A 22,032-nucleotide genomic window follows, 5' to 3' on the forward strand; every position below is an offset into this window, starting at 1 on the left:
AATACAGGCCCATGCATACTAAGAGACACTAGCGCATCCCGCCAGCTCGGGCTCGTTTTCACAGATCTCCTGCTTCGCACTACGGGGCTCCCGGCATGCACACTACTATATTGAAAAGCTCTCAAACCGTCAAGATGCTATCTTGCTTTATCGCGCTTGCTGCCTAACTCTCCAGATGCTTCAGAAGTAGTTAACCCTATGAACGAACAAGGGGTAGTCGCCGGAGAGTCGATTAACAACGTTGACAAAACGGCGAATAACCTGACCAACACTACAGCGATCTGTCTCGGAGGTAGGTCGACCTAAAGAATAGTAATTAGAGAACTATTATGTGTTCACTATGTCTCGACAAGTCTGAGAAGAAGCATCTCCGGGTGTCCGAACCGTGAACCTGTCTCGCGACATAGTGTGTCTCTTTACCTAGGGACGCACCTTAGGTGTCATTTACATCTCGACAGGATTAAGAAGGAGCATTTCCGGATGTCCGTAGTGTGAATCTGTCTCGCGACATAGTGTGTCTCTGCACTTAGGGACGCACCCTTACTAGCGGAGTCTTATTTACAGGAAAATGAGGACTACTAGCGGATTTTTATTTACGGCATTTCCAGGATAGTAATCACAATACATAAGTTAATGCACAGATTCAAGAAGCAAGAGTAACAAGTTTAGCGAAAGAAGATGTGATTTCATACTACACGAAGACAACTCGTCCAGCGAGTTGCCGCCACCATCTACTAGGATACCCACTCTACTGTGGGCCTCCAGACTTGTAGATGCTCAGTTGTGAGGAAGATAATAGCTAGCCTTTGCCTGCGTCAGTGGACACACTACACAGGTGAAACCGCCAGACCACACACCACAAGCTGTCATATTGCCCGGAACACCACAATTCCCCTTGCATTCCGCCAGCGTCGGCCAGCTTCCGTAACTAGTACAGGGGCTTTTAGAAGGCGTAGGCGTCGGGAAGAGGTCAGTGCCGATGATGCTCAGTGACTGCGTCACAGTGGAAATCGTAGGAGTTGGAATGACCTGGGTCATGCTGATCGTAGAAACCATGGTGGTGATCACGTATATGACTCTGCCTTCAGACTTCTGATTGTCCGCGATTGCTTTGTCAGTCCCCAGCTTGATGCCGAGGAAGGCAGCGCCGATGAGACAGTTCAATGCGAAAACTGAGCCGAACATGATCCAAAGAAACCTCTTGGTCAAACAAGAGCGCGTTGCGTAGGAAGGACGCGGTGGGAGTTGAGCTTCTGCATCAGTGGGGAAATGAGGGTGGTTCCGGTCGGAGTGGTCCGCTGGGACACCGGTAGGCTGAAGTTCAATCGGGGGAGCTCCGTTGCTATCGCGCTGAAATGACACACGCTGCGATGACATGTTCGAAGCAATTGAAGCGCCTTGGTATACCATTTTAATGATGAAATGGGTCGAGACAAGAAGCGGAGTTGACACTTTTAATGAGAAGATCAAGAGTTGCGTATAACTATAGTAGAGCAGCAGAACAATGTAGGAGTACAGCGTCGCAAACAATGTTGATGTTTCACTTCACAACGTCTGAGCTCGTGAGTGTTCCTCCATTGATTTTATGCATTCTTTGTCTCTCTCTGTGGTGAGGCTACATAGCGTCTCTCTACCTGAACACGCAATAGCGAATGCCAATGGCGCTTTTCGACCTTTAGGAGAGATTAGAGAACTTGCAACAAGCATACAGAATCCGTCAAGTATATTCCATTGCATACAAAGATAGAAGGCATGAGTCGGGCCTGAGATACAAGAAGCAGGTTGCGAAGAGTGAATGTTGTATCACGTGACGTAGTATAACATAGAAACATCAGGACACATGGAGAAGGCAGTTGAAAGTCTGCAAAAGAAAAGCCAGAGCTGTAGTGTCTTGTATTTTCAAAAAACACAGAGTTCTTCCGACTTCCTTGAAGCATTGATGGATAGCTCTACAAGCATTCACCGGAGTCGATGCGCGACGACTGACAGAGCAAGCCGCAGACTCATCGGGTGCAAAGAGCCGCAGATCGAATGAGTATCACAAAATACACCGGTTGTTATCATAGTATCTTGTGAAGGCCATCCCTTGGTATCGAAAGCGCAGTCGGGTCGGGTGGTGATGATATGCACTCAAAGGCAGAAGAAGTCAGAATGGCATAGAAATCAACGTGTAAACACTGCTGTCGCCAAAGAAGTTGAAGTGAACACCCCGCACTCAGGACTGTCCTCTTTGTCAGATGCTCGGAGACTCGATGCTACGCAACTCACCGCTAGTCACGTGACTGTTCCTAGTTGTCGTCTTTGCGCACGTCCTTGTCCTCGAAAATTGTCGTTACAACCCTATTTTATGCTGCGGCACACAGGCTTCAACATCTGCAAAACCCTGGATGAAAAGCTCAATGTAACGTCCGGCATGGGCACGCAAACGGGACAGGAAGCGCGACGTGTTCGCGGGCGACAAAGTCTAACACGAACCCACGACGTCATGTAACTACGACGAGAAAGCATTAATGATGAGGCAATATAGATTCACGGACTTCCGTAATGCTCATGCTGTCTGTATGTATCGTGATGTCACGTCGAGAGAAGAGTACGGAGGAGGAGCGCGTCGTCGCACGCCAGCTAATGCAGCCACAGCCGGAGCCGCTAAGTCAGCACGTGCTGCATGGGAGTACCTGCATGAACTAAACCACACCTGGACACTACGAAACGACATAATTACCGAGAGGCGTTTCTGGTATCCCGTTTCTCCGGGTGTGCGCTTTGTTCAGTGGAAAAGGAAGATGTCGCAATTCGAAGTTTCTCGACGTGATGCGTGGTAGCGGTGAGGGGAAGCGGGCTGGCCTTCATAATCAATAGTGCGCTTACTATTGGCAGCCTTGGAAGTTTGTGAGATTAGGGGCTAGCAACGAAGTGGGAAACGCGACTCATGATTCGCATGGACAGCTAGCAATGGAGCAATATGTTCAACAAGATGAGACTTTTAACAACTCTAATCCTAAGCAAGACCTCCCCTTCTTGTACGTATCAACTTACAATGCGCGGCCTTGGTTCCGTAGTACGGCCTTCTACACACCGGTCATGGCCATTGAACCATCATAAACTTACATTCAACCTCGGCCGAACCAAATCCGCATATCCCGCTTTCAAGCCCAAGACGTCGTGGAACGGCCTCCCGCAAGGAGCCGGCTTACAACGCTCCAACCCCGACTCAACCTTAAACTGAAACACAGTCCTATGACTTCTCGATATCTCATAAGTAATCATTACATGATTCATGTTGCAATTTCGGCTTTCGTGAGGCCAATAGCGCACATGACACAACGTTTATCAGCTGGTATGGGGTTACGAAGACGTGATATGTTCTAATGGAGAGAGAGATATGGACAATACAGTTCAACTGTGAACGGGTATCCGAGTGAGTACGATGCAAGAGACGATAATGTTCGTAGCTGATGTGATCAACTTTGACTGCCAGTGGCAAACCGCACACAATGGGCTCAATAGGATATCTACTCAAGGGAGAGAAAGAAAAATTTAGGACAGATACATGTACTTATCTCGTATTTGAGCCATGTGAAGGAAAGGAGCGATTTGTGCAGCGCTGGTGATTTGAGGATGCGGCTGGTTATGTCAAGTCGTATTGGTAGGAATTCTTCACCTGCCGGACCTGACAAGCCATTCAAGCCATTGTTCGAGAGACACGGGAGATCAACACGTCGCAGCTCACTGTAACATAAGTAAACGCGGACCCGTGACTAGATGGAGCAAGATCTTCGCGCAATACGATGTAGCGTTGAATATCGCATGGGTAGGTGGATCGTGCATGAAAACCGTTTACTTCCAAGGTTGCGGAGCGTGAGCAACTGACCGCATCCGCGTAGACGATACTCAAGAAGGTGTGGTCAAAAAATTTTGTTTCAAAGATTCTTCAAAATTTTGCGATATGGCGTGGTATGCCCGTTAAAAGTATGAGTGGGCTAGGGAGTGGTTGAGTCATGTGACGCGGGGTGAGATACGTGGACACGGGCTTGGCACCGTGGACCCTGCAGACGTTTGATCGCCAGACTACGTCACGTCGGCCTTTCCATTCGTGAATTCTCGTATCTTCTCAGTGCGGAGTGCGGAGAATACATCATCCTTGGCGATGTTTGGCAATTGATATACCTCTCAGCGGCCTCCTTGAAGTTTCTGTAATCACTAAGCAACTCTCACATAACCGCAACCACACAGCAATTCACTGACGTCATGTCTCGAGCAAACATCGACGCTCAAATTCCTTCATATGAGGAAGCTGTTCAGGCGGCTCCTTCTGCTACCAGATCGCTACATTCATCAGAATCCTCACAAGACTTCCAGTTTCCCGTAGTATGGGAGAGAAGGGACTCGGCAAATTCTTGCATACTATCGTCTTCGTCACCATCCGAACTACCCCCAGCGTACGCTGTTGTCGACGAGAAAGCCACAACCTTCACCATCTACGGAACCATGATACATACCCCGAATGCTCCCGCCTATCAGCTCTCATCGTTCCTTGATTCTCAAATCGATATACTGAAGCTAAGGAGGTTACGCGCCGAAGAAGTAACCCTTCTACAATCTGGCACGCACCATATTCCCTTCGACCATAGCTCGGTCCTCTACGAGGCACAAGATCCTCCCTTTCTCAACAACGACTACTATATCGTAGGCCAACACCGATCCACGCCCCCTGGAGTTCTCCACATGTCGTTTGGTATCCGTCACTGGCACGTCGCCCACATCCCGATTCACAACAGGCGACCGATTGCGCTCATGACATGCGGGAAGAACGGCAGCTTGAAACAAACCATCAAGCAAAGGAAGAATGAGATGGAGCCTAGTTTATGGAAAGATACCGACGGCAATGTCATCGCGACCGAGGTTATGAAGATGTGCCACGGAGGTAAAATGCCGACGATTGAGCTTCGGCCCGGTTTGGACCAGACCTGCCGCGAGCTTATTCTAGCTCTCTGGGTGAGCAGGCTCTGGATAGCCTTCGGTCGCAAAGCACAAAAGCCCTGAAAGATTAAAAATCACAAATCACACAGTAAGAGAAGGGTACAAAATACTCGATAAAGGTCTTGTTATTTTCATGGTGGGTATATATCGTCGTGCTACGCTACGACAGCAAGCCTCTACTCGAGACGGACCTCCCTCTTGAAGCCCTGCTTCTCAACCTGGGCCTGTGCGGCTGCGATGACAGCATCAGCGTTGGGGTCCGAGAATCCACATCCAGTCTTTCCGTTCTGGAGCGCGGCTGCGACTCCACTGCATACACCCGCGCCGCTGCTCTCGACCTGGGCGCAGCAGGCGGAGCTGCAGTCGGCGTCTGAGACGCATCCGCCGGTGATAAATTGGGCGCCGTTGCCCGCACCGACGTTCTTAGCGCCGGCGTTGTTGGGGGTGACTTGCGCCATGGAGACGGCGGCAACTTTTCGTATGTTAGTATTGAAGCAAGACTGTGAGGTGAGGCTGGCTGCAGTGCCTGAACCTAGTAGACTTACGGGCAATGATGGAGGCGATGGTGAAACGCATGTTGATTGGTTGTTGGTTGTTGTTGTTGGTGGTGGTAGTGGTGGTGGTTATTGGTAGTGAGTGTGGTTGAAAAAAATAAGATATACGTTTAATGAATGACACCGGGTCAGATTTTGCAGTCGCAGACGCAATGAAAAAAGTGTAGTGGAGAGAAGCTGGGATGAGTTGTTGATGCTGGCCTTGTAACAAAGGGCGTCCTCAGGTAGCCTTATATCCTCATTCACCCCTCATCACACAGCCCATATCCTGCTCAAACTCTAGCACACCACCCAGCCTTGCGCTTCCCAGCCCTTCCCAGCGCCTGAAGTCTCAGACTCTTTCCACACTCCTTCCATCAACCGTTCTGTAGCGAAAGCTGTGTGATCGGCCCTTCTGCCACCGTTTATCCACCCAATGCCTTCCTGCTCTTCTCCACTGCCGTTGCTATAATAACACCCATCTAAGCCGCATGCACGACATCGGCAATGCCTTGCTTGTTAGAACTGGTGGTTCGACGAATCACATCGCTCGTAGGGGAGGTGGAGATGTCGCAAGAATGGGTTTCAGGATGCATGTTTCAGCCTCGATGTCTCGCGTCGCGCACGTGATCCAAGCGTCAGATGTGTCAGGTTTGTGTGACAGCTTGGCAGACTTGCTGGATCGGGAAGGCGATCGTGAAGAATCTAGATGCGATACGAGAAAATGCGGCTAGATGGCTGGGTTTGACATGTTTGAAGTGTGGTGACGGGGGTTTGGTGGATACAAGTCGGTGTGTGTGAAGGAGAGGTGGGTGCGTGGTTAGGGTACGTACGAGGTGTTCGTCAGGAACATTTATTACTACGATATTCCCCGCTGCAGAATGGAACGACATTTGTATGTCGATATCTTACAGCTGCGCGCCTTGTCCTACATCTACAACCTGATGTCCAGGACTCGGTGGTACATCGCCCGTCTCCCATAGCAAACGCTTTGGTCCGAGCCTGAATAAGATCTCTCCACCGCGGGTCATGATACCATCCGCGTCTTCGTGCTTAAACCAATTTCGGTCCCATTCGATGCCGTTGATGCGCACGCTCTGTACGTAGTAGCCCTGTCTGCCGTCTCCGTCATCTAGACCCTCGGCGCGGATTCTGAGTGTCTTATCGTGGTTGACCGTCATATTGATGTCGTCAAACCACGGACTTTCGAGGAGATAGACAGGCGTCGTGACAACAGGGTATAGACCTAGCATTTGCCACACCAACCAACAGTTCAACGCACCTGCATCGCTGTTTCCTGGTATCCCATTGGTAGTGTTGAAGTAAAAGTCGGTGGCAAGTTGACGGGATCGTTCAACGCTTTTCCACTGCTTGTTGAGATAGTTGTAGAAGTACGGGGTCTGGAAGTCCGGCTCGTTGGCTACGTTGTTAATGGTCGTGATGCCCAGACCGTTGACTCCGAGATCAACGCCGGAGGTGTTCGGCTGAAAAATGTAGTCGAGGCGCGTTTCAAAGTGTGCGGGGCCGCCCATTAGGGTTATCACACGGGATATGTCGTGAGGTATAACGAAGGAGTACTCTGTGACAATGTTAGTATGTATAACGCAGATGGAACGGCCTGCTAACCAAAAGCAGTTCCTTCATAGCTTTCGTCTCCCCAATTGCATTCACCGCAATTTGTGATATTATAAGTCTTATGGAATGTCCCGTTGGCGTATCGTGGCATAACGAAACCGGTGAAGTTTCGACTGAAAGCTTCAGGGTCCCAACTCAACTGCCAGCCTGCCGAGCGACGGAGATATAGATCGCGGTCGCCCGGTGCTTCACCAGCCGCGATCTGACTCACCGCAAAGTCATTGAGGGAGTACTCTACGGTCTTTGACACAGCCCGTGTATTCCGGTCTGCGGAAACGTAGCCAAGTGGTATCCAGTCGTCGAGCGCTGAACGTCCCTCTTTCAGCGAGCCCTGAGGGTCTACTGGGTTCTGGTCAAAGAACGGGAGCACGTCAGCGTCTTTCTTGACCGCCGCATATCCCTCTGTCCAATTGATCATACCAGTCAATCCCTTAACATAGGCATCTGCGAGTACATTGTCTGCATTTGAGCCTCCTTGCACCAATCCATTGTAGTTACCCGATCGTCCATCGGGCATATATCCTTCATGCTTGAACATGTCAATCAAAGACCGGATCATCGACTCGTAGTAGCTAGGTTGGATAAGATGCCACAGTGAAACCTGATTGCGGAAGAGATCCCACATAGTGTAAAAGTCATCCCAGTACGGCTCATCTGACTCCCAGAGTGGGTTCTCGCCTACGCGCTCGCTAGGGATGAGATGCATAAAGTACAAGCTTGAGTATAGAAGAGCTAGCCTGGTCTTATTGGCAGATTCTGACGTATCGACACGGATCTTGGAGAAGACGTCGCGGTTCCATTCGTCCCGCGCGGCTTGTGTGGCTTTCTCGATGGACCATGATGAAAGCTCCGAATTCTTGTACGCGCAGGCCTTGTCTACAGACATAAACGATATACCGACGCGTGATTTGACCTCCGTGACGTTGTTCCAGGTGAAGACAGCACCAACGCGGTCGTTCATTGGCCCCGATCGCGCAGTCGAGCCCGTAAATGTAGGCCATGGCGTTGTACCATTATCATATGTCCTGAAGTGCCGACTGACGGGGAAAGTGTTCCTGCCCTTGAAAGCCTTCGCGTCATTGGGTGGGCTGTCAAACTCTCCGCACACGTACACGGTAACCGGTGCGCCAATGTTCCAACCGCCCGCGATCGAAGTGTAGCCAGTGTAGGTGCTAGAGTCGGGCTGAATATCAATCTCGCCACCAGTGTAGAACTGTGAGTCCCATGATCGTGTCGGATGCGGTAGGTAGTGCGAGAAATCTACAAGCACGTGTTTTCCAGATGTAGAAGGATAGGTGTAGTGGTGCAATCCTGCGTGTCGTGATGCTGAGAGTTCGACTTGGACGCCTGATTCCAGCTTCGTACGAAAGTATCCAACTGTTGCAATGTCGTCACCAACCTAAAATCACATCAAATCCTGCACATTCATCGTAATCAGGAATCTTACTCGATCCTGCCAGTACGTCCGGTTATCTAGCAGATTAACATCGCCGTCGATAGCAGTCAGGGGCATCTGCGCCGGAAACCCATATCTAGATAATTCATCATCTGAAGTCGAGATTGTTGTGATTCTTCGATATGACTTACTTTGGTCCTCCTCCCGTTCCAGATTGATGCATAAAGCTGATTCCCGTTACATGTCCTTTGGGTGTATACCCGCCGTTTAATGCGCTCTGATTGACGGGCTCTTCAAATGTATCAATGCCTAGCTTTACCATACCAAAAGGTACAGCGCCGCCGACAAAGACATCGCCGCCGCCATCTGTATGTGGTCAGCAAACCCAGATAGAGAAGCGGAATAGCCATACACGCATATCCAGGTATCGCGCCCTCAGACCCAATAAAAGGGTTCACAAAACGTGCGTAATCCACATCTTGCGCAAAAGCGCACCGTGCAATCACCATCAGCTCTATCGCTCGTGTCACAAACATACTGGCAGAGGGTGAAGGAGCTCAAGTCGCAATGCATGGCCTCTGAATCCTTTCTCCCCCACTCTTCGCTCATCCTGATATAGCTTACCCCGCATCTGCATCGCTTCACATGCTGCATAGCAGCTGCGACCAAGATTCGAGGTTACATCGTGAAAGCAATCCTTCATGGAAAAGGCATCGCGGTTGGGTATGACGTCGCTGTTGTCGCCCCGCCTTCCTCTCCGAGCCTGGGCCATAGGTGTCTTCGGAAATGAGTTCCGAGTGGTTCCGACGATGGACTTCCGGCCACCATGGTTTCAGCACGTGTGAAACGCGCTCATCTGCGTTTTTGCGCACGCGTCTCTTGTGGCCTGTTTCGCGACGGTGGTGCGGTTGAATGTATTGTTTATGTTGGTACGCGTTCTATACACTTGACGCGAACGTTCATTCCTCACATCGCAGAAGTCACATCGGTCGATTGCATGAATGGTTCTCGATGTGAAAATTCCGTTACATTCTAAACATCTTCCCCTTTTGTATCTTCATCCTCTTCTGAAGTAGGCATCGTGATGGGCAACGCGCCAAAGTCGTAAACAAAACAAAGAAGAAAAAAGGAGACCGACATTCCCGACGTGCTATTATCAGGCATCATTTTATCTCATCGCGGACAGACTCTGATGCATCGAAATACTGGTGTGAGAACAAAAAGAGAAAGGAAGCAAAACTAAGAAGGGTGGGCAACATATAAGCCGCGTACTCGTGGAACTAGTGCAACGCCAATTACCCCAAGAACTACCGAGACCGTGTCGAAGACCTACTTCCTCAGATGAGGCGGGATGCTGGCAGGCGATGCAGCTCCAGAAATCGCGTACCTTGAAGCGCCAAGGCCACAGACAGCGGCAGCCCTAGGAGTCATAGGAACAGTCGTGGGCCCGTTTGACATGGCGGGCACGGAGGCTGGCTGCTGGGACGGCATGCGACGCGTCGCCTCGTCAGCGGCACCAAGCTGGACGTTTACAGCCATCATGTACCCAATGAGGAGCGGCGCCATCTGCCCATCAGCGGCCTTGACAACGGCGTCTTGAAAGACCGTATTGGCTTGGGCGTTGGTGAAAGTGTGAGCGCGCAGGTACTCAACAACGAGCGCTTTATCAGCACGCTCTTCTTGGAGATCCTCGGAGAGGGACAGAATCGTGGCGTTCTTCTCCTCCATCTTGCGTATGACTGCTTGACGGCCGGCGGCGAGATGCCTCATCCGGGTGTTGACGACTGCCTCCTTTTGGCGACAAGAGGCGACGATATGTTCCTGGAACGTGTCTTGCGCTTTCCGAAGCTCCGGTATCTCATCAACATGGGTGTTCAGAATGCCCCTCGTGATGTTGAGCACGTCCTCAAATTTCGACCAGGCGCCCTGGAAGTTGACTTGGTTTGTACCGATGATTTTGATGGTTTTCCCATGGAGTTCAAGGGTCGCTTCTTGGTTCGCCAGGGCCTTTACGTTGTTTTCCAGTCGCTCGGAGTGGGTCATGAGAGTTTCAGCTTGATTCTCCAAGACCGTCGTCTGGTTTTCGACAGAAACCGCAATCTTCTTGATCTCTCCGCTGTTTTGGGTTTCCTTTCGCTCAAGTCCATCTATCCTCACCTCGTTGGTCATGCGATGGCACATGACTTGATCCGAGAGGCCTTGAAGGCTCTTAGAGTCACCCGAGCTCGTTTTCCTGAGAGAGTTGAGGGAGGTAGAGGCCTTGTCTGAAGATGCCTGCAGGATCTTGATCGATGTGATAAGGTCTTGAATTGAATTGAAACCTTGTGCTTGTTGATGACGTGGACAACAGTGAGAGCCAGACAGATGGCGATGTTGAAGAGCAGTTGGGTGACCACCACAATCAGGTAGATGAAAGGAGGGCCGGCGGCCTTGGGAAAAGCGACTGCACTGACGGCAGCTGCTTCCGTAGGCAGATCCATGTCTACCGTTCGGTCTGGTGTCGCCCCCTCGGCGATCTCGACGGTGATGGTGGGCGCGTCCTCCAAAGCCATAGTGACCTTTCCGTCGCTGGCAACAGGTCCGGATTTGAAGTGAGTGACTGTATGGCCGTAATAGGGCTTCAAGATCTCGGCGCATGTCTTGTTGTTGCTGACCGACGAATTCGTGTCGTCGGGCGAGAGCTTTTCGTAAAGCGCGCAGGCCTGCTGGAGTGCGGCAATCACGAAAATCTTAATGATCGCGACCATTTTGGTGGTATATATGGTGAGATGTATGTTGAGAGTATTGGAAGCTATAGGAAGAGTGTTTCGGAGTTTGTGTCAATGTCGGAGCACAGATTTTGTGGTCGCAGGCAAGCTATACGTGTGAGGAAATTGGAGCGCCAAGACTGACGACAAACAATCACAATAGGCTAGCTGGACCCCGACAATAACCGGCAGCCCCCCAATCAGTCACGATAAGCTCCTCTTTGCTATTGTTGTGCCATTGGCGATGCGCTGTATGACGTCGGATGGGCGTCAGAGAAGCTGTCGCGCCGTCGCGCCGTCGCGCCAGCCGGGCTTTGACAGTGAGCTCACGTTTAGCGCATCCATGATAGGGCTTTGCGCGTACTTGCTTGCAGCATTGGGCCATGAATATGAGTTAAATTGGGTTGGATGCGTGATGTTGTCAATGGGCGACTTTAGATCGGAACGTGAACTGTCTATTATCACTGTGGATGTTGGAACGTACTAGGTCTGCTTGACCACGGTTGTATCATATCTAATTTCTATACAGGCAGCTGCTGGTGAGGAGCGGCTTAAAGGCTGCCCCTGGGATCTTTCGAATGAACGCATGGATAATGTCCTAATTCTCATGGTTATCATCTTCCCTACACACTATACGGGTGAGAGTGTGATCTAATGGTACATGTTCAGTGAGATCTATCAAATGTCTGTACAACTGTAAAAACGCCCCTTGTTTTGATCCGCCATATCATCAACAAGGAACCGCCATGATAAAGGCAGGCATACGATGTGAACATCGCCCGCTTCTAAAAAGCCCATTTAATCCTCCTCCATGACAGCACCGACCCAATCCGGAAAACACATCTTCATGTGCTTCTCAAGGTCGTCCTGCGCCGTCTTCCAGCTGATCTCGCCTGTCGTTGGCGTCCAGACCCATATTGTATCATATTCCTTGATTGTAATCACATGGTCCTTGGCCCTCAGCTCTGTCATAACCGGCAATAGACGCCCTGTCATAAGAATCGGGGAATGCTTTTCGAAATTCGTATATCGCCCAATATCCTCGTCATATAACCGTTTTGAAGCGAGTTTGAATGTGATATAGACTTTTACAGGCTTGAATTCGCGAAGGCAGTCGAGCTCTCCCATGAGAATGTCTAGCTGCGCTGAGCTTGAGGGCTTCGTGCCGTAATCGAGGTAAGGTATCTCAATGTTAAGGTGGCGTACATGATCCCTGCGGACGATGCCATGGATGTGATTCGAGAGGTTCTTGTCAAGGAAGTGTTTGATGATGTACGGCCTTTCGAAAGTGAAGAATTTGTTGCTGTACAAATTTTTCAACATTCCAATCGCGAAATCGAGAGTGACGATCTTCGTGTCAAGGAACCACGGCATGTTAGAGACTTCATGGCTCCAGTTTCTGTTAACGAACCTCCTGCGGGCATGTCGGAAAACAGATGGCCTTTGCTTGTAATCGACTAGAATTGGCTCTTCGAAGTCGTCGATGTGGGAGTACACCATGTTCATGAGTTCTTGCGGTAGGTACTTGAGAACATTGTCGCACATCTCTTTCGTCCCGTAGCGCAAAAAGATTTGCCCCAGCTCAGCTTCTATGCGTGCGTGTTTAGCATATGCAGCTTTGGTCTTATCGGGGAACTGAGTGGGCGAAATTGTTGTTGTATTGAGAACAGTGAAGTGCTAGCTATATGGTGCGGGTTGCTGCCTAGAGGAGGCTAGCCCTTAAGCAGAAGGAGCTAGTCCTATAAGAGGAGAGCTAACTGGTGAGAAGTGAATGCATGGAGACTGGCTTGCCCGGCCGACAGGTCTAGCGTCCTAAGACAGCAATGCGTTTAGTATAGAAGGTAGTCTTCGTGAATCTACCTTTCAACGCCCGTTCTTTGTCTTCGTCCGTTGCTGGAGATAAACCTCGCATGGCATACATGACCTCTCCCAAGGTTTGATCTTTACTACTGGCCTCTTTCTTGAAAAATGATTCAAGATTGGTGAGTGCCAAACAGCGGAGTCGGTAGTGCTCTTCCTCAGTGGTGGCGCACGACATTCGCCCCCTTTCGTCGGTAAATCCGACTAAATCGCGAATCGGCGACTTGGAAGTATCACTCGTGTTTGTTTTTCAATGAGAGAACGTTCTGTACTGATGATTTTGGAGTTGTCTGTTTCACTTCTTTGGAGCTGTATGTCAAGGGCGGTTTTGGGAACTCGTTGAAGACAATGAGTAGCAGTATTGAGATCCTAACTAATCAGTATTGGCTGAGGGTCAATTTTCTTTCTCTTTCTATGTGCACGGAAGTTCTTGGAAAGAGAAGGGAAGGTGGGGTATATATCGCAAGTAGCCAGTTGCCAGAAGATTGTGGTACGTGCGGTTTGCCCAAGTGAAAACGTCGCGCTACGCCCCATGGGGTTGTCATCGGATAACCGCACAAGACCAGATTTACTCTAGCAATGAAAGTAAAGACAGAATCCGGATAGAGCCTCCGAGCTGATCACTGTTACCCCCTGCAGATCTGGCAAATGAGCATGTGGGTATTGGAAATGTTATCTTAGTGACAAAAAAGAGAGATTGGAAATCACACCTAAGCGTTGTGTAAAGAGCGAGAAGATGATGAAAACACATGGTTTACTTGGCCCTATCGATATCATGAAATATGCAAGACACGTCAGTATCTTCCCATGATTCATGCCTGCATTCTTGAGAAGTAACAATAACAATACACACACAGAACAAATACCCAAAATGTACGATAAACAAAACCAGATAGAACGGCCTCCGGCCCAGTCCTACATAGTCTCTGACTGAAAAAGGACTTAAATGGAATAATAATAATAATAATAATACACACACAGATAATGGAATCGTATCAAGAAGAGAATACAAACGTTACTCGTAAAACTTCAGGGTAGTATACATCAGAAGTATTTGGAACAAAGAGACGTGAAGCTTACTGAAGTGAAGCTCTTGCTAACTAACATGGGAATACTTGTGGGTCTGACAACATCGAATGAACGTGATTAGATGCGCGAAACGAGTTGCATACTAATACAATATTGATATATCACAATTGAGGCGATCGCTTGACGATATGAGGGCTGTTTCTTACGTCGCGTACAGTAGGTAGACATTGTGATCTAATGTCCCGGTCCATTTGCAAAAGTTCACCTGGTGGACGAGGCTCATGATGTGAGATGTTCACTCGGGCAGGGGAGCGCATGTGGCCCGGAGTTTTGTTGTGCACAGCCAGGGGAGGGCACATGGGTGAAGCGGGAATGTGTTCCACTTCTGTATTACTGAACCAGCTGTTGATAGCCGCGCCCATTGGAGACGTCAAGTCCTGGATAGACCCGGGTCTTACTATCTCCTTCTCAGACGGCATCTTCAGTGGCGGCGCATATAGGTGTCTAGTTGTGGCAAATTTCGGCGGGCGCGCATGATCAGGTGATGGTGCGGGCCGTGCATCATTGACTGAAGGATTGGGTTTGCTCGCAACCCCAGAGACTGTCTGTGATCTCACGGGCCGGAATGGTGGGACTGGTGATGTAACAGGCGTTCGGTGTGGTTGTTGGGAGCCGTAATGCTGATACTGAGGTGGGAACAGCGAAAATCGTTCTGCCCGGGGTAAGACTGGAACCGGAGTAGGCGCCCAACTTGAATAGCAAGAGCTGGGTGTGGCCGAGCCTGGACTTTGAACCTTCTTTGGCGGGCAGGGTGCTTTCCTGGCCGGTATAAAGGACTGTAAGAGCATCGACTGTGATGATGTGCACGTTGGAGATAGAACACCAGAGCTTTCTGTCCGCGGACTTCCCCGGTCTATGCTCCGTTGTCGCTGAGGATCACGGTGAGGAATGTATATGTTTAAGCCGCGTACACTTGATTTGCTGTTAGGCAAGCTTGGTATCACTTGAGGCGAAAGTGGTGTCAGAGGCCTAGGAGTAGGAAGGCAAGGCGAGGCCTGTGGCGCGAGTTTGTACTGAGCGGAAGTTTCCGCGCCCGGATCCCAAAGAGCAAGGTCTTTCGGTTTCCTACTCCTGCGAAACCAAAGCGAAGATGCTGAGGGGCCAAGGCGATGATTCGCCAGCCGATCTCGTTTCGTTGCCAGATAAGGTGTGCGCAGGTTGACATCCAGATTCTTGAAGAACGGCACCATGTATGGAATGCTTGCAGTGGCAATGCTGAGAAATAGCTGAGCTTGTGAAATAATTACGGGAATCCAGAGTCGGTATTCGGGAAGGCTTTGTGGTGTGGTAGGGTAAAGCCAAATCAAGCGAATAAGCGCTGCACCAAGTACAAGTACGCGAGGAAGGAAGCATGTTATGAATGCAACCTTCTGTGAAAGGGGTACTTGGATATATGCTACGAGGTTGACTGAGATCATGACGATGGAAACTTCTGTAGACATATCGATTATGCAGTACATGACCCAAAAGATTTGCTAACAGCGTCAGCGATGTCGGCCCATACGCGCATTGGGAGTTCCATTCTGCTTACCGTGTTGAAGCAACGGTTACTCTCCATAATCCATGGCCGAGGTATATCGCATTGAATTGCGATAGCTAGCAGTGACGCTATACTCCATGCGAGAACGAAGACACTGACTGTGATAACGATCCGACGCGCCCATCGCTGCACCTCTACGATGGTGTAGAAGATGACAAGTACGGAAAGCTTAGCGGAACAAATAGCTGCGATATACATGAAATTGGAGATGTAGTAGCCTTTCATAAGGAAGTGGGTTTGCTCGATGGTCAAAGAGTTGTCACTAAGACCTTGAGAGGCGAGCAAGGTTGCGATTATCGATAGACCGATGACACATGCCTGTCAGGTGTTAGCTTGAATCACAGAACTTGGCTGCGATACGGACCGTTGATATCAGAACCAGAAAGTCATCGACCGCAGCTCGACGTAAGAGCAGGGCCTTGATACTTTGTCGTGCAATCATGACAACCACCGTGAGAGTCAGGATAATCCATGATACTATCTTGATGCTGTTTTTATGGTCCGTCTCATGAGCGGAAACCTTTCTGATCAATAGTAATGCCGTTGATATTCTCATAACGGAAGACAAAAAAAGGAGAAGAATTTGTTGAAAGACAACAACAGACCCAAAATGAAACAAGAGGGAAAGAAAAGAATGGAAAGACAAACTAGACGGTCGAACCACGAAACAGAGTAAGCATCGAGATATGATGAAGCCCGGTGTCAGAGATATGGGGTCTTGTACGTCGTCTGAAGCAGCCCAGGTAATCATGGGGGTATGATTGTGGGTGAATAATCCACAGAAACCCAGCTGGACCAGGGTCAGTCCCAAAAACAGATGAAAGGCAGTCTCCCCAAGAATACCAGCGCAATAAGTCCGAATGCGACAAGGCGTACTGCAGTATGATATTTGGTGATCATTTCCATAGAGTGACCCAAAGGATTCGTGACTAGCCCGATATATGATCTGACATCTGCGAACCACAAATACTGGCTCCTGAAGGGTGCCCGCAGCGATAAGCACAAGAGCAGATCAGCCGCGCTGCGCCATGCAGCATGCACCTATGCTTAGTGCGACTTAAGCGCCTATGATGATTTGTAGATTGGAAACCGTTGGCAGTTGGCGCGGCTGACGTGGGGACCGGGTTCGCGCGTTAGAGCGCGGCATCATCCTCCCGTACCCGTTTTGGTGGCGCTCACGAACGGTACAAGTGGCATCTCGTGGAATCCTGCTCTGACAATATCGGAGTACAACGTCGAGATTATTATGCATGATCGTAAACCGTCTCTTGTGCCATTCGCTTATGGCTACTCAAGTTCATCCATGATCCTCCCCTCGCACCGGCGCTGGAATCTACTACCTAAGTAAAGTGACGCCGGAGCGAAGAACTTCGCTACGTAGGCTGGCGATTTGAACCCGTTCAGCCCGCAGATACCTCCCATAATCTTTTCTTAGATCTGTCTGCATACTTTATCTACGTCCAGCAGGGGGTTGATCCTTCCCGGTTACCGACTAGGTGGTTCAGCGCCGGTGGTCCTGTTTCACTACCATCATCGACGCAAATAAGACAGCTATTCTTACTACGGCCCCACTGAAAAGCTGTTGCTTCAGAGCTGTTGACAGAAGCGAGCATAATCCCCAACCACTGGTGGTATATGACTGTAAGACACCACAATACTCCTATTTGGTGATTGGTACTATGGTCCGGATAAAATCCGTCGGTTCTATGAGGGTGCATGTGGATGGGGCGGGGCGGTTATCGAGGCGAAACCCTGGTCGCAATCGCAGCTGACGTCGTGCGTCGCGCAAACTTGTTTGCCCCTTCATCGAAGATATGCTGCAAAGATGTAACCTACCTGCTATCAGGCAGAGTGAATGATGTGTGAGAGGTGCTACACTGAATCGCTGAGTGGGGATGCAGGTACGGCTGCGTGAGGCACGGAACAGCAGTCGGCCCGTGGTCTTGGCAACGGGCTTAACTTGGCTAAAGCTGTGGCTATCCCTGAAGCTGCTCTTGTTGGCTCCCACCTCACCGTCAATGGAGCACAGGTCCCGAGACATCTCCTACCACGCTATACAGTCCACAACGCTCACTACCACTCTAGCCAGAGTCCTCGCATGCTCCACTCGCGTCGACTACCTCGGCTAAGGCCGGCTACGCTCCGACCATCTACAATCGTATCGTAGAAGCAAGGCATCAACAGCTTTTCTCTCTGCGTACATCATCAGCCAGTTCCTCCATGGCGTCCGTAATAATCTCCCTATTCACACTCATCCGGAAGCTTCCTTCCAGGTACTTCGGAAAACCCCCACCTCCATACGAAACACCACCCGATGCCGTCGTGCCCGAAACGATGCCGTTCCTTGGGGCTGGAAAATCTGGGGTTGTTAATGGGATCGATGCAGAACGGGTGCTAAAGAGATATCACGATGATGACGGGCGGGAGACTGAGCATATCGTTTATAAGCGATTAGGTTCACATCCCAGTATCGCCAAGTTGCTGGAAATACGGACAGATGGATCTATCGTTCTCGAGCGAGGCACACCACTCAGAAGTATCTGCAGGGGCCCCTCTACCAATGAGATACCGATTGAAACCAAAATCCGCTGGTTGAAACAAGCAGCAGAAGGTTATCAATATCTGCACTCTTGTGGCATCATCCATGGTGACGTTGGGAGTCACAATCTGATTCTTACAAAGCAGGATTGTATAAAGCTTATTGACTTTGAAGGCTGTGGTGTTGACGGTGGAGGGGCGATGTCATGCTACGAATGGTTCAGCTATCGGCCCTCCATGCCTCGAGTGAGTTCAGATACTGACGTATTTGCATTTGGATGTATGATCTACGAACTTTTGACTGGAAGACCGCCGCATTATGAATTCGAAGGATTGGACAACCAGGTCGAAGAATTATACGAAGCTCAACAATTCCCAGATACAACTGATCTTTCTCTTGGCCAGCTAATCCGGAATTGCTGGAACAGCAACGCCAGCTCGATGGCCGATATTATTAGAGAGCTAGACGCTTATCCCGCTTGAATCATAACAACTAGTGTCTTGTCATACCCACACACCTAGGTGAGATGAAATATTACCAACGACAGTGTGGGTAAACCCCGCCATGTCATTCCTAATAGGTAGTTCTAGCGCCTACAATAATTTTTGTATAGGAGACAGTCAAGTATCTCATGTCACCCTGATGCACCAATTAATTACTTTTCCTTGCTGATCTCAGTATCTTTTCACAGCCATCGAGAAACCATCGTATCTAAGCCGCACTCGCTATAGAACCGTATCGACCTAAATTCACAAAGTCTTAGTGAGCTCTTTAAGATCTGTGCGTGCAGCTTTACCCATTTGACCTGGTAGACTTCGACTGCTATTCCCGAATCACGGCATGCCGGGCACGCCCCGCCCTTTCTTGAAGGAAGCTGATCTAATGCTGCATCATACGTCGGACTTGCGCACGCAGCGCCAGGCTTTGGCGAGAGTTGGCATCTTTTTTGTAGACGTGTCTCTATTGTATGTTTTGGTTGCTTCGTGCATTCTCTCTGCTCAGCATAAGTAATGCCGTAAGTACACATGAACAGAGGTATGTTGAATGTTAGGAAGAGGTGTAATGTGTGGACGATAGAAATTGTGTATGTAAGATAGACGGACGTCTTTGGACCTCCAGGGCTTGATATCGCACTCACGTGGCGAAAAGAACGAAGAGGGCATGCAAACACCGAATGTAGCGGCTGCCGCGCCTCATCATTTAGGTTCCACATTAGGCAGCTATAATCGAGGCGCAGGCGTTGGGCGGGGGAATCTCGTTGGCTCACAGACACTATCACCGAAGAGCTAATGCACCTGTATACATGGATAGCAGCGCGTTTCGGTTGCCGCGACATTTGCTTGTATTAAGCATTTGTAAAACTCTAGTAGGCAGGCGTAGACTATCTGCTCTGAAAATGCATGCAGACTCCACCCCGAAAACAAAGTTGAAGTATTCCAGTGCTTCTTCCAATGAGGATTGTCAGCCTCATTAATGTACAGCAACCCAATGTCGTTATCGCGGGCTCAATGGCTGGCTCATAAGACAAGGATGTGGCAATGACAAAGACGAGGCTTCGTCGTCAGCAGACTAACGCGATGATCCCGCTTGGATGAAGGCGGTGGGCATCTGACCCAGCTGCGTGCACGGCCCCGGCAGCGTGGGGCCAACCATCGCAACTCTACGACAAAAACCGCCTAAGGATTCTGCACAGATCAAAGCACGCTGCCCCATAGCGACTTCAGTGAAAGGTATGCCATCTCTTCTTCTCTCATTCACCCGTTCTTGTCACACTCATATCTCTTATCGAAGTGTGCAGTTCAATCCTGCTGCAAGCTGGTGCACTCGCTACATTTGGCTTTGTAGTTCTCCAGGTCTGCCTCGTTTTCAAATGTAAATGTGTCCATTATTCCCTACTTTAAAGGTTGAGCTTAATTCTCCCCACGAGTACGGCGGATGAGGAACGAAGTGCCGAGCACTAATAGGAAGGAGATCACACGGCCCTAGACATTCATTCAAACACGTTCTGGGGTATAGAACATGACGGCACCTCCGCTGGGGAAATCGCGACCGATTCGAACAGTTAAATGACATCAGTCCTAGGCTTTCAACACCTTGTTCGTGCAAGGCAGCAATGCGGAGATGGGAGATTGTGCCAAGTTTGGAGCTGACGACGCGATATACAGATCAAACATTGTCGCCCATCGGAAGATCTGGAAGTAGTCTTTACGAACGAGAACCCTCCAGTAAACGTGGTATTGCGACTTTTTACCCTCAACCCTCTTATCCACTGTACCACGTGGACTGCTTCATCTCCGATGCCTTACTCGACTATGAGAAGATGAACCAAGCGGCATGGCGAACCGGAAATGTTGCGAGTGTGCGCCTCTTGGTTAATATCACAATGACTGAATTCTTCCGGGCGAGCATTCGAAACCTCAGAGGGTTCCTACCGAAGACCTTCACCCTAAGAGAGACATGTGGTCCCTAAAGCAGTCACTTGTAACACTACACTGAAGGGGCGTATACGATCGCCGTCTCCGGATACCTCCGGATAGCCGTTACTTCCCCATACCAACGGGTCATCACCAGATCGTCACTGCTTTTTTAACTTCGGATACGTTGAAGCCATGTAGGTTTCACTACCCCCGGAGAAGTCGAGTTTGAATTGCGAAGGTGTGATCAAAAAGCACTGGACCACATTTTTGCTTATGAGCGGGTGGAAGCATGAATGTGCCCCTGCATGCTGTCAGCGCATTCCTTGAGGATATATGTCGGTCGTGTGTAAGAAACATGCTGGAGTGGACAAGCGTTCGAGCCCGTGCATCGTGTTGCGGACTGGCGGACGCTGCAGGACTTGTCGAGCCAATGCTGACGATATGCGGATGGTAACTCTGCCATTTTACCCAGGGAATGTATCGTATCATGAGGGATCCTCTAACAACAGCATGCTGACGTTGGTGTATCAGATTGTCAGCGAACGTCTATCGGCCTGTCACTCGGCGAACGCGGAATCTGCGGAGATGATCGCCATCATGTTCCAAACTGGGCGTACGATAATCAATAATTGTTGTTGCCGATCTGTCGGGTGCCTCATAAACTTACAACCCGACTCGTGTCGGGCTATCGGGCGCGACAGGAGCGAGGACACCCTTCCCCTTGCGCAATTGAGGCTCAGATGAAAGCGCGGACACCCTATTGCCCGGCGCTTCAGGTATCGACAGCACCACCATGTCCCCCTTCCCATAACCGCATCTTCCAGGGGCAGTTTACGGCATTTAATTCTTCTTCGGGGTGCAACCACTCCGTGCGTGGTTCTTGATCGGCCGTCTCTCGGGAGCCACGACAGCGGATTTCGTGTTCTCACAATGCATCTTACTCCCTACGTGTCGATCCGGCCTTAGCATAGGGTTTTGGATGGGTATCGTCAGCTTACCACTGGGATGTACGGAAATAACGAGTTGACACGAGATGGGTTGGGTTGCTTTTGTGAGTAGCGCGCCGACGAAAGCCGCCAAGGTATGCCACGTGTATGGTCAGGAGAGTTCGACTCGAGATGGTGTTGCGCTTGCTCGGCATCTCGAAACCTCTTGTCTTGACGCGCGCGCATCATACTGATCTACAGAAAAACACGCAATCGCTATCGCTGATCGACACAGACTACAGAAGTCACAATTGTACATACGTAACTCGTTGCCTGTAGCTTTGAGATGTTGAGGTGATCCTCAGGTACA

At 49.9% G+C, this 22,032-nt stretch overlaps 8 protein-coding genes across 8 annotated transcripts; 2 read left to right on the top strand and 6 right to left on the bottom strand.

Moving 5' to 3' along the window:
- Positions 1-777: 777 nt before the first annotated feature.
- On the bottom strand, positions 778-1,377 carry PtrM4_051900 (uncharacterized protein; the record flags this gene model as incomplete). Its single annotated transcript, XM_001936952.1, has 1 exon — positions 778-1,377. One exon carries the CDS (start codon positions 1,375-1,377, stop codon positions 778-780), a length of 600 nt encoding a protein of 199 aa, XP_001936987.1.
- Positions 1,378-4,248: 2,871 nt separating this feature from the next.
- Positions 4,249-5,043, top strand: PtrM4_051910 (uncharacterized protein; the record flags this gene model as incomplete). The annotated part of the gene is made up of 1 exon (XM_001936953.1): positions 4,249-5,043. One exon carries the CDS (start codon positions 4,249-4,251, stop codon positions 5,041-5,043), a length of 795 nt encoding a protein of 264 aa, XP_001936988.1.
- A 113-nt stretch (positions 5,044-5,156) lies between these two features.
- PtrM4_051920 (Protamine-P2 multi-domain protein) lies at positions 5,157-5,438 on the bottom strand (the record flags this gene model as incomplete). The annotated part of the gene is made up of 1 exon (XM_001936954.2): positions 5,157-5,438. One exon carries the CDS (start codon positions 5,436-5,438, stop codon positions 5,157-5,159), a length of 282 nt encoding a protein of 93 aa, XP_001936989.2.
- Positions 5,439-6,421: 983 nt separating this feature from the next.
- Positions 6,422-9,080, bottom strand: PtrM4_051930 (glycosyl hydrolase; the record flags this gene model as incomplete). The annotated part of the gene is made up of 5 exons (XM_001936955.2): positions 6,422-7,092; positions 7,140-8,547; positions 8,596-8,680; positions 8,736-8,910; positions 8,957-9,080. 5 exons carry the CDS (start codon positions 9,078-9,080, stop codon positions 6,422-6,424), a joined length of 2,463 nt encoding a protein of 820 aa, XP_001936990.2.
- Positions 9,081-9,873: 793 nt separating this feature from the next.
- Positions 9,874-11,291, bottom strand: PtrM4_051940 (uncharacterized protein; the record flags this gene model as incomplete). The annotated part of the gene is made up of 2 exons (XM_066104937.1): positions 9,874-10,827; positions 10,890-11,291. The coding sequence occupies 2 exons, from the start codon at positions 11,289-11,291 to the stop codon at positions 9,874-9,876; spliced, it is 1,356 nt and encodes a 451-aa protein (XP_065959501.1).
- Positions 11,292-12,089: 798 nt separating this feature from the next.
- PtrM4_051950 (uncharacterized protein) lies at positions 12,090-12,836 on the bottom strand (the record flags this gene model as incomplete). The annotated part of the gene is made up of 1 exon (XM_001936957.2): positions 12,090-12,836. One exon carries the CDS (start codon positions 12,834-12,836, stop codon positions 12,090-12,092), a length of 747 nt encoding a protein of 248 aa, XP_001936992.2.
- A 1,905-nt stretch (positions 12,837-14,741) lies between these two features.
- Positions 14,742-16,222, bottom strand: PtrM4_051960 (uncharacterized protein; the record flags this gene model as incomplete). Its single annotated transcript, XM_066104938.1, has 4 exons — positions 14,742-15,031; positions 15,085-15,715; positions 15,772-16,098; positions 16,145-16,222. The coding sequence occupies 4 exons, from the start codon at positions 16,220-16,222 to the stop codon at positions 14,742-14,744; spliced, it is 1,326 nt and encodes a 441-aa protein (XP_065959502.1).
- A 1,892-nt stretch (positions 16,223-18,114) lies between these two features.
- PtrM4_051970 (SPS1, Serine-threonine protein kinase) lies at positions 18,115-18,801 on the top strand (the record flags this gene model as incomplete). The annotated part of the gene is made up of 1 exon (XM_001936958.2): positions 18,115-18,801. The coding sequence occupies one exon, from the start codon at positions 18,115-18,117 to the stop codon at positions 18,799-18,801; it is 687 nt and encodes a 228-aa protein (XP_001936993.2).
- Positions 18,802-22,032: the final 3,231 nt, after the last annotated feature.

The sequence above is a fragment of the Pyrenophora tritici-repentis genome, chromosome 10 (genome assembly GCF_003171515.1).
Source record: "Pyrenophora tritici-repentis strain M4 chromosome 10, whole genome shotgun sequence".
Classification (NCBI taxonomy): Eukaryota; Fungi; Ascomycota; class Dothideomycetes; order Pleosporales; family Pleosporaceae; genus Pyrenophora; species Pyrenophora tritici-repentis.